The sequence below is a fragment of the Brassica rapa genome, chromosome A09, assembly GCF_000309985.2.
Source record: "Brassica rapa cultivar Chiifu-401-42 chromosome A09, CAAS_Brap_v3.01, whole genome shotgun sequence".
Taxonomy (NCBI): Eukaryota; Viridiplantae; Streptophyta; class Magnoliopsida; order Brassicales; family Brassicaceae; genus Brassica; species Brassica rapa.
The window spans coordinates 31,775,430-31,786,517 of record NC_024803.2 but is presented as its reverse complement, the minus strand read 5'-3'; the positions used below and the strand labels follow the sequence as shown (position 1 = coordinate 31,786,517).

Sequence of the window (11,088 nt, the reverse complement as noted above, 5' to 3'; positions counted from 1 at the left end):
ACAACTTCAACTCAAACAAATTTAACTTTGTATTTATTTCTTACTATACGATCAAAAAGGTAAGTGCATTTTGAAAACATTAGATAACTAATTTAATTATATTTAGTCTTTTCACTGTATATTACAAACCTAATTGTTACAGTTTTTTCTTCTTATATACTATAAAAAGTTTGCTCTGTTGTTTAATTTACATCTCATCCTCTGTTTTCGTGTTTATTTCATAAATAATTTGGATTGAAAATAAAACAATAACAACTTTACAACGTTATAATACTAAACGTTCATTTATATACTAGAAAAGATAGGCTCATGACATGCTTCAAGCCCAAATGTATAAATGACCCAAGACAAATCTGATCATGTAAGAACGAGATACATTTTTTGGAAGACACTAATTGACACATAAATACAAGCTTTACTTAGAGGAGGATGCAAAAGATACATTAGGATGGTGACGTGAAGATAGGAAACTACGGGGAAACTAATAAGAAGCTGAATGTTGGTTGGTAAGTCAAAAAGCGAGTAGGTATCGTTTTCATAGACAGACTTTCCTAATTTGGAAACCAACTTCAATGATATTCCAAGTCAGTCTTGTGTCAGTACTCACCTAACAGAGAAGCTTATTGACTAAAGCAAGACCAAAGTCAAGAGACTTAATCAGCTAAACGGACGGCATCTATTTCATTAGGAAACACTTAATAATTTCCACGATGTTTCCATGAGATACAAGTTATGTTGGTTGAACGTACATTGTATATAACTTTACCCTTGTTGTTGTTGTACTTTATGCATTTTGTAGTAAACTTTAAGAAAAAAAAAAGAACAGATCAAAGAGTGTTAGAAATGATGAAGAGAGGTGAACTTTGTGAAGAAGAAGAAGAAACTTTGTTTCTCTCACATTCTCCTTCTTCTCATATGCAAAACTCATGGAGCCATTATCACAATCTCTTCCCTGGAGACTCTTCTTCGAGTTCGAGTAGGTTAAGTGTCCGATCACCGTCTGATTACTCCCTCTCTAGCTACTTCTCAAACGGACAGTGTAACGGTTCCTCTCAGTTCACGCCAACTACCAAGTATGATCATGGTTTGAGTCTATGTGAAAGTCTCCTCCATCGTTTGAACATCAGAGAAGAAGAAGAAGAACAAGAGTTCAACAATTACTCTGTTCCATCCTTCTCTCCTCGGAGAAGCTGCGTTGGAAGCTCGTCTGATCATCATCATCAAGGAAGCAGCGGTAACAAGATCCATCCGAGGCTTCGTGATTTACAGGGATATGTTTACTTGATGGCCAAAGATCAGCATGGATGCAGATCCTTGCAGAGGGTCCTTGAAGATGGATCTTCTATAGACGCTATGGTCATTTTCAACGAGGTGATTCCTCATGTTGTTGAGCTTATGATAAATCCCTTTGGGAATTACTTGATGCAAAAGCTATTAGATGTTTGTAATGAAGAACAGAGGACAATGATCATACTCATCGTTACTCAAGAGCCAGGCCTGCTTGTCCGGATAGCACTCAACCCTCACGGGTAAGAGATAATAATAATGATGTTTAACTTGATATTAAGTTAGAATTCTCTGTTTTTAATTTTTACTTTTTTGTGATGTTGTGTGTTTGAAGTACTCGAGTTGTCCAGAGGTTAGTGGAATCAATCAAAACCAAGAAGCAGATTTCTATAGTGACATCAGCTTTGAGACCTGGATTTCACAACCTGGCTATTAATGTGAATGGGAATCATGTGATTCAACGTTGCTTGCAGTGCCTTACTACACAAGAGAACAAGGTTTTAAAAAAAAAAACACAAGACCTTTTCATTTTTTACACTCTTAAAACTCATCAAGAATCACTGAGCCAATTTTTTTTTTTCACTCTTTGTAGTTCATCTTTGAAGATGCTACTAGGTTCTGCATCGATATCGCCACACATCAACATGGATGCTGTGTTCTACAAAAATGCGTTGCTTATTCCACTGGACAGCAACGAGAGAATCTCATAGCCCAAATCTCTATAAACAGTCTCTTCCTTGCCCAACACCCTTATGGGTAATATTAACAATAACTAAACCCTCTGAGTCTAAGAGAGTGTTCACTTTAGATAACTTTCTGTCTTGATCAAAACTACAGGAACTATGCAGTCCAATTCGTTATAGAAATGAGGGATTTTCAAGCCACTGCAATGGTGCTTGCGAGGTTAAAAGGGCATTATGTAGAGCTCTCAATGCAGAAATTTAGTAGCCATTTGGTGGAAAGATGCTTAACACATTGTGCAGAGAGCCGTCCACAGATAGTGCTTGAACTCATCTCTGTCCATCGTTTTGATCTTCTAATTCAAGACCCCTATGCAAATTTTGTCATCCAAGCTGCTCTTTCTGTCGCCGAGGTACAAGTTTTGAGACTTTCTTTTAACCCTAACTTCTGATTTGAGGGTTTATTAAGAATTATGTGGAATGAAACAGGGTTCACTTCATGCCCATCTCATTGAAGTCATTAGGCCTCACTCAAATCTACGTAGAAATCTTTATTGCAAAGGGATTTTCTCAAGAAATCTCATGAGGAAATGAACATCGTAATCTAATCTCTGGTGGTGGTGGGTTGACTGTTTAACTTCAGAATCTGTTGTTGTTTTCTTCTTGTCCAAGTTTGTTCTATCAAAAAACTCAAACCTACTTACTTGGTTTCTCTAAGGCAATGTCTACTCCCAGACATAAGACAATGGTCTCTTGTTGTTGCTGTTATTGTTGTTTAGTTCTTGGAACGAAATTTTATGTTGTGGTGGATATAATGTACTAGGATAAGATCCGCGCCTTGCGCGATATTAAGTTATTATTTTTATTATATTTTGGAGAATGAAACAATAGTTTGGCTTCATTTGGATTACGGGTGTTCAATCCGAATATCGGGTTAGTTTCGGTTCGATTCGGTTTTTTTGGTATTTGGTTAGTAAAATATAACTACTATTCTAAATCCATATTTACTTTGACTTTAGTCTTTCACATACTTTTAAAAGATTTCAACTGGACGACTAAATTGATCAGTCAATCCTATTGCTTTAAATCATTAGTGTTTATATATATATATATTATTTAGTTTGAATATTTATTAAATAAAAATTCATATGCGTTATATTTTATGATCATTTGTAACTTATTATAACAAAAAAATAATCTATTGATCACAAAATTTTTAGAGTGGGAATATTCAAATTTCTAATAATATATAGACGTTTTGAAAAATTCAAATATAACATAAAAAAAAATATAAATGTTTTTATTATATATTTAATGTGCTTTTTTAATATCTTTCAATAATATAAAAAAAAAGAACTAAGATACCAAAATTGTTATCAAATATTTATTATTCATAATAATTAATTTTCATATATACGTTAATCATATTAGGTAATTTCGTAGCTTCAAATTAAGGAAAGTGCAAAAAAAATTTTGGTAGATTATTTATCAATTCGATAGTTAGTTTAATAAAAAATATAATGTAAGTCAAGATGGACCAACCTATTTTTCTAAGAATAGTATATTTTATATAGTCATTTATTAAATGAGAATTTATAATCATACAGTTCTATGATCATTCATATCATCTTATAACTGAATATTTAAATCATCGATAACAAAATTTTCAATGTGAAATCTTTAATAAGTTTATAATTTATAAATGTTTTTGAAAATTCATTGAAAGTTTTAATATTAAAATATTTATGTAATCTTATGGTATATAGTATAATCTATATATATATATATATAAAATATATATGTTTTATTATTAAATGATTTTTTTACTCATATGGTTTTAAAATAATGTGTATCTTTTTATAATATTAAATAAAAGTTCATATTAATACAATTTTATGATCATTTGTAACTTATTATGACAAAAAATAATCTATTGATCACAAAATTTTCAGAGTGAGGATCTTCAAATTTCTAATAATTTATAGACGTTTTGAAAAATTCAAAATATAACATATAAGAAAAATTATAAATGTTTTTATTATATATTTAATGTGATTTTTAAATATATTTTAATAATATAAAATTTAAAAAAGAACTAAGATACAAAAATTGTTATCAAATATTTATTATTCATTATAATTAATTTTCACATATACGTTAATCATATTAGGTAATTTCGTAGCTTTATTTAAGGAAAGTGCAAAACATTTTTTTGGTACGTTATTTATCAATTCGATAGTTAGTTTAATAAAAAGTGTAATATAAGTTAAGATGGACCAACCTATTTTTCTAAGAATAGTATATTTTGTATAGTTATTTATTAAATAAAAATTTATAATCATACGGTTCTATGATCGTTCATATCGTTTTATAACAAAATATTTAAATCATCGATAACAAAATTTTCAATCTGAAATCTTTAATAAGTTTATAATTTATAAATGTTCTTGAAAATTCATTGAAAGTTTTAATATTAAAGTATTTATGTAATCTTATGGTATATAGTGTTTAATATATATATATATATATATATTTATTTTATTATTAAATGATATTTTTTACTCATATGGTTTTAAAATCATGTGTATCTTCTTATAATAAAAATGTTAAACCATTGATCATTAATTTTTAACATAATAATTTTAATAGTTTTAGTCATTTATTGTCGTTTTTAAAAATTCAAAATATAACATATACGAAAAAATCTAAATTTATTTTTATAGCTAATTTGATTGTTTAATTTATTTTAATAATATAAAATTAAACAAAAAATGATGGAGGAGATATACATTGTTATCAAATCTTTATTATTAAACTCATTAATTGTCATATATATATTAGTCATTTATGGTAATTCCGTAGGTTTTATTTAAGGAAAGAAAATATCATATCATATCATTATATCATATAGTTTGACCAACTTATATATCTAACAACATATAAAAATCGAATGTGGACCTACTTATTTTTCAATTGAATGTAATTGACTACCTAATTGAGTGACACCTATGCATTGGAGCCTCTTTTAATTAATACAAAATTGAGGTTACATCTTTTCAAATGTTCCTCAATTAATATATAAGGGATTTCTAAACGGTTTCGTCTTACAAATTTAATCATTTATTAGTACTATATCTTTTTTTTGATAGAGAGTTTACCAAAAAATTTATTTTAAAAAAAAAACAATGCCTCGTAAAATACTATGACACTCTCGCAGTCTCGCTTATAAATCAAACTTTTGTAGTGACTTATACCAAAGAGTTTTTGTAGGCTTGATTTTGGCCCAACTCATTTCAGAGAGAAGGATTGTAAACAATATTTTTTTTACTTCATGCAATATCTTGTATCTTTAGTTTTTTTTTTCTTTTTTATTTTAAGAAATCATTAGCTAAATAATTTTCCCCCGAAATCCAAAAATCATGACAGAATACACTGGGCTCTCCTTAAATTGCGTGAACGTATGAGTTTAGTGCAACAAGTCAACAACAGCCTTTAAAGTCAACGTTCACCTACTGTGTTCTGGTCCAAGGTAGTATGGTTCAAAGAACATACCTCGTAATGCATTTGTTCCATGCATGGTTGGCTCTGTTACGGAGGTTACGAACCCGTGACCGTCTCAGAAGGTGGGGTTTAAACGTTCCTGCTGAATGCGTTCTCTGTTCCTCCGGAATCGAAACACATCATCACCTATATATTCTTTGAATATGAGTTCTCCTCCAGCATTTGGATGCATTTTGCGCAGGCTATCATTCCTGCTACTCCTTTGGATATTCACTTCTTGGCCGCCTTGATCTCTGGCCATCGTCTTCCGCCTCGAGCTCGACCATTGATCAAGCTCATCCTTCAGTCAGCCACCTACCTTATTTGGAGAGAGCGCAATGCTCGTGTGTTCAGCTCAGTCTCCACTTCAGCCGCAGGTCTTCGTCTCGCCCTCGATTGCTTAATCCGTGATCGCCTAATCGCCTTCCCATCTCAAGACCACTCACCCTCCTTGCTGCAATTCTATTTCTAGTGTACTAGGCCTCCATGAGGCGTGTCCTTGCTTGAGTTTTGGTTGTTGTAGTTTCTTTCTTTTTGAATAAGTTATTTGCAACATTTTTTAAAAATCTCGAAAATGGTATAAATTTAACATTTTACAAAAAAAAAAACAACCTTTAAAGTGACATTTTAACAATTCATATAATCAGACAAATCTTGATCGTATACTATTTTGTTACAAAATGATATATGCTACATCATATTACCTTTGGGATGTAGCATAAATTATTGTAGCAAAATCATATTTAAATTTTGTATGCTTACGTTTTAAACAGTTGTTAGATTTTTGCCTTATTTTAAAATACGTTGTGTTCACTATGACGGTCAAAAGTTAACCGTCCATCTGATTTTTTTCCTTTCTAATCAGATCTTCTAGATAAAACGTATTAGTAATTTTAGATTGTAACACTAATAAATCACAAAGTGGTTAGTGAAATATAACACTACAAAGCCTCGGTCATTGATGCCCAATCGTCAAATGTGCATGCAGATGATATGGAAAGGTTTTAATTAAAACTTATATACTGTAAATGATGTATCTTGATAAAATAAACCATCCTATAGAAATCCAAATTCTGCATGGTAGCATGCAGACGCAGTCGATCTATAACAAAAACATGCAGGCGCTGTCATCTTCTCTTAACACATATCTTTGCATGTTTGTTTTACAAAATCATCGTTAAAAATATTCAAGTGTATTAATTGTTACTACGCATTTATACTTGTTCAAGTGGAAACGGGTAGACAAGTACTGACTCTTTAATTCTTCCACCAGGAAATAATAACTAGTATCTATTTTAGCCTTTCAGCAAATAAATTTAGTTGAGGCCATAGTTATGATTCAAGAGTATTAACTATTTTACCTGCGAACAAAACTTTTTTACTTGGAGCTTTCGTTACATACTTTTTTACATTGATTAAAATTTTCACTTCAAGAAACTCTAAGTTTATGGTGCTAGCTTCAAAGTAATTTCAGAGATTCCTTAACTCTAATATTATACTACTAGACTAGTAGAAGATATAATCCATGCATAAATGCATTCGTTTGAATTTACATAGTGGAAAAATTTATGAGGAAGCTGACCAAAAAAAGTCCTAAAAATAAATGTGGAAGCGAAGGTCGTGGCATGGTAGGCTGTTGAAGAAGGTTTCAATCTATTTGAAATTGTTTGGAATTTACTATAAATATTTTCAATATTAAGATATAATAATACTAGATAGATGTATATTTTTGGTGTTATATATTGAAAAGTGGGAGTGAGAGTTATTGTGATATTAAAGTTGCATCGGCATTCATGAAGTCATGAACCTTCCCCCTTCAACTGTATTCAGTTCTTCTTTCTACTTATATTTATTGACCTCTTGAATCACATAACTCTTTATCACCACATCATACGCACATAGACACACATGTAGACACCTTTATGTCTAACAAGAATACACACAACTCGTGTACACATGCATCATCATACGTCCAGATAATGGTTCGATGATATCATCATGATGATGATATTGGTGGGACAGAAAAGCTAAAGAGAAAAGGAACAGATAGATGAATTCAATAGAACAACAAATCTACACATTTCAGTAAGGTCCTTTGGAGCAATACATTCACTTATTGAACACACACCAACTTGGAACTCACACATAATCCTTTATAGTTTTACTTTTGCATTTAAATTTATCTTTTTTCAGTAAGAACTCTAAAACAAAACACGTTAGGAGTTAATACCTTTTCATGATGTATAATTGACAAATCTTGACTGCACCAAGTCACCAACGTTAGTATTGTACAGAACAAGATATTAATACACTGGCTAAAATATTTAGATATCAGCACTAACATGGATCATTTGTGAGAGTAAATCTTTCCTGAGTAACATACATCAAGATATGAATCCTAATTTATTCGATTATCAACAGTATTTATTTTGGTATATCTAACTCATTTACTCTTGTCTACTATTCTACATGCACCGGTGGAGATAATAACTCTTATGGGTGGTTCATCTTATTTATATATATACGACTTTCACGAACTGTTCCTCTATCTGATCATTCATTCTCTATACACCAAAGCAAAGTGAGAGCTTCTTAATCATCATAATAGAGTCGAAGGTCTACTATGTTTTCTCTACATGATGGGACCCTCTGTTCCACAAAGAGGGACCAGATGAAAGACTATGGAGATTCATTTCACGGTTCCTTCAAACGGATCAAACAAGAAGATCAAACGCCAGCCAGACTTGAGAAGAACAGTACTCTGTTCGATCAAAGATTAAAGTCAGATAACGCTAGGTTGATAAAACCTGATGTTCAGCTTCACCTAGACACTAAGGTACTCCCTCTATTCAATAATATAAACTGTTTTAGTTAAAAGCCTAAAGATTAAAAAAACTACTTTCTAAAATGTACAATTTAGTATGTAATTCAAAGAAAATTCAACCAATCATGAAAAGTTTATAGAATTTAATTACACACAATTTTCAAATATATATAAAAGGTGCATATAAATGTGAAAACAATTTATATTTTAAAACAAAAAAAAAAATCCTCCTAAAGTAACTTATATTATGAAATTGAAACATAAGGAGTATATATGGACGTGAAAATTGATATGCACAGAAAACATGCATGTTTCAATCCTTCTCTTTGCAGTTCCATTCAGAGACGTTTGAAGATCGCAGGACATACCTGGACCTTGAGCTAAACCTTTCTTCATCGTCAAGTTCCACTATTAAAACAATCGTGAAGAAAGACGAATCTTCAAAAGGCAAAAATTTGATCATGAGCCCAAGTAAAAAGAGGAAATCAGGTGATATAAAGCTAAGTCGATCCCCGTCTTGGCTAGCGTTTGAAGGTGGTGATGATAAGGATGATCAGAAGAAGCAAGAGATGGTAACAACGGTGTGCATGAAGTGTCACATGCTGGTTATGCTCTGCAAATCAACTCTTGTGTGCCCCAACTGCAAGTTCACGCACCCTAATGACCACAGCTCCACGAAAAACTTTAAGAGTTTGAGTTTGTTTAAGCTTTCATGTTAGTCTTTGCCTTTTTCAGGGTATGTATGTTGATTCGAATTAATGGGTCCCAGAATTAATGTGAAACTAGATATGTACATGTACTCATAATTATTATATATGAACTGCGTTAGTATAATAGTGTGGTAGAGTCTAGCAAGAAAGAAGGCCGATGATATATAACTAGAACTCCTGCGTTCATTATTTACACAAAAATTTCGGGTAGAGTAGATGTTTTGCCTTCACTCCATCGTTTGAAATGCCTTTTAACTTTAAATTTACTTGCATCGTTAGAGTGAACCACTGCGATTGATTTTTGTGGCCAGCTGATTTAGTATAGCCTTATAGGGAATCAATCTAATCTTGTCCGAATACAATTTAGTATAGCGATTGATTTTTGTGGCCAGCTGATTTAGTAATATGGATTGAAACCTTCTTCAACGGCCTACCATGTAACCAATGATCAAAATTTGTAACTTTGTTATGATTCAGAACAGAACTCACTTAAGAATGTTGTTTGAACTGCATATCTCACATCACAAAACAATCAGTAAACTATTGATCATATACGAAAACATCAATTTCAAGAACGCAAAGCTTTTGAATTGCAAATAATCACCAAATGGATTCTCACATCACAACCCTAATCGAACATTCTTTTTTTTGAATCCAATTAACTAAACCTCATCTTCGTGGAGAAGCATATTAGGGATTCCCTTGTTAACCGGAAACTTCCGTCCAGTCTCGGGGCACACGAGCGCGCCTTCCTCCAGGTGCAGCTCGAGCAACGCGTGGTGGAGTTTCTTCAGCAAGGACTCGTCGTCGACGGAGGATTCAATCGCCGTCGCGTCAGAGGAATCCTCCGGCAACTCGGCGTATCCCAAGGAACGAGCAGCTTCCACGAGAGCCTTCCACTCGATCTTGGCGAACATGTGCCTGAGAAACTCGGGGTTGAAGTCGACTTCCTTCTCGATCACTTTCTCCGCTTCGATCTTCAGAGGAAAGCCGTTCGTGACTCCTTTGATGTTGCAGGAGAGCATGTTGTGCGTTATCAGCCTCATCTCTATTGACTTGAGTTGCTTACTCTCTCTGGTCAAAATCTAACGCAGTCCGCAGAGGAAGAAGACGAAGAGTCTTCTTATGCGGCCGAGGGTTTTTCGTGAAAGGTCGGAAATACCCTTACGATTACTCAGCTGCTGTTAAGCCCTTTTGTTTTTATTACTCGGCCCAAATCATACGTTCTTTGAACATTCGTAACGAAAGCCCGGCCCATAAATAGGATAGCTGGAACCAGCGTAAAGATAATAATTGTCTGCTTTATAACATATAGTTTAATGGTATTGCATCATTATCATCTAGACTCAACCCTACCTAACCCTAAACCCTACCTAACCCTAAACCCTAAACCTTACCTAACCCTAAACCCTACTAACCTTAAACCCTACTAACCCTAAACCCTACCTAACCCTAAAACCTTTCTAACCCTAAACCCTACTAACCCTAAACCCTACCTAACCCTAAACCCTACCTAATCCTAAACCCTACTAACCCTAACCCTAAACCCTAAACCCTTTCTAGCCCTAAACCCTACCTAAACCCTACTAACCCAAAACCCTACTAACCCTAAACCCTACCTAACCCTAAACCCTACCTCCCTAAACCCTACTAACCCTAAACCCTACCTACCCAAACCCTACCTAACCCTAAACCCTACCTAACCCTAAACCCTACCTAACCCTAACCCTAAACCCTATTAACCCTAAACCCTACCTCCCTAAACCCTACTAACCCTAAACCCTACCTACCCAAACCCTACCTAACCCTAAACCCTACCTAACCCTAAACCCTACCTAACCCTAACCCTAAACCCTATTAACCCTAAACCCTACCTAACCCTGAACCCTACTAACCTTAAACCCTACTAACCCTAAACCCTACCGAACCCTAAACCCTACCTACCCAAACCCTACCTAACCCTAAACCCTACCTAACCCTAAACCCTACCTAACCCTACTAACCCTAAACCCTACCTAACCCTGAACCCTAATAACCTTAAACCCTA

At 33.4% G+C, this 11,088-nt stretch overlaps 3 protein-coding genes across 4 annotated transcripts; 2 read left to right on the top strand and 1 right to left on the bottom strand.

The window, feature by feature from the left end:
- Positions 1 to 4: 4 nt before the first annotated feature.
- LOC103869065 (putative pumilio homolog 8, chloroplastic) lies at positions 5 to 5,083 on the top strand. 2 transcript variants are annotated; one of them, XR_004451834.1, is made up of 6 exons: positions 5 to 1,529; positions 1,622 to 1,784; positions 1,880 to 2,043; positions 2,125 to 2,380; positions 2,457 to 2,783; positions 5,051 to 5,083. XR_004451834.1 is itself a non-coding variant. In XM_009147112.3 (5 exons), the coding sequence occupies exons 1-5, from the start codon at positions 733 to 735 to the stop codon at positions 2,559 to 2,561; spliced, it is 1,485 nt and encodes a 494-aa protein (XP_009145360.2). In that variant the 5' UTR covers positions 5 to 732; the 3' UTR covers positions 2,562 to 3,077. The 2 variants fall into 2 exon arrangements, 1 of the variants encoding a protein (XP_009145360.2); XM_009147112.3 differs by lacking the exon at positions 5,051 to 5,083 and having other exon boundaries at positions 2,457 to 3,077.
- Positions 5,084 to 8,049: 2,966 nt separating this feature from the next.
- On the top strand, positions 8,050 to 9,160 carry LOC103869064. The gene is made up of 2 exons (XM_009147111.3): positions 8,050 to 8,343; positions 8,664 to 9,160. The coding sequence occupies exons 1-2, from the start codon at positions 8,131 to 8,133 to the stop codon at positions 9,048 to 9,050; spliced, it is 600 nt and encodes a 199-aa protein (XP_009145359.1). The 5' UTR covers positions 8,050 to 8,130; the 3' UTR covers positions 9,051 to 9,160.
- A 370-nt stretch (positions 9,161 to 9,530) lies between these two features.
- On the bottom strand, positions 9,531 to 10,205 carry LOC103869062 (multifunctional methyltransferase subunit TRM112 homolog A). The gene has a single exon (XM_009147109.3). The coding sequence runs from the start codon at positions 10,085 to 10,087 to the stop codon at positions 9,704 to 9,706; it is 384 nt and encodes a 127-aa protein (XP_009145357.1). The 5' UTR covers positions 10,088 to 10,205; the 3' UTR covers positions 9,531 to 9,703.
- Positions 10,206 to 11,088: the final 883 nt, after the last annotated feature.

Bases quoted from the DNA above. Each gene is read 5' to 3' on its own strand.
- LOC103869064 (XM_009147111.3), top strand. From the start codon at position 8,131: ATGTTTTCTCTACATGATGGGACCCTCTGTTCCACAAAGAGGGACCAG. The intron at 8,344-8,663 runs GTACTCCCTCTA...TTCTCTTTGCAG, and splicing joins AGCTTCACCTAGACACTAAG to TTCCATTCAGAGACGTTTGA.
- LOC103869065 (XM_009147112.3), top strand. From the start codon at position 733: ATGTTGGTTGAACGTACATTGTATATAACTTTACCCTTGTTGTTGTTG. The intron at 2,044-2,124 runs GTAATATTAACA...TCAAAACTACAG, and splicing joins CTTGCCCAACACCCTTATGG to GAACTATGCAGTCCAATTCG. The intron at 2,381-2,456 runs GTACAAGTTTTG...GGAATGAAACAG, and splicing joins CTGCTCTTTCTGTCGCCGAG to GGTTCACTTCATGCCCATCT.
- LOC103869062 (XM_009147109.3), bottom strand. From the start codon at position 10,087: ATGAGGCTGATAACGCACAACATGCTCTCCTGCAACATCAAAGGAGTC.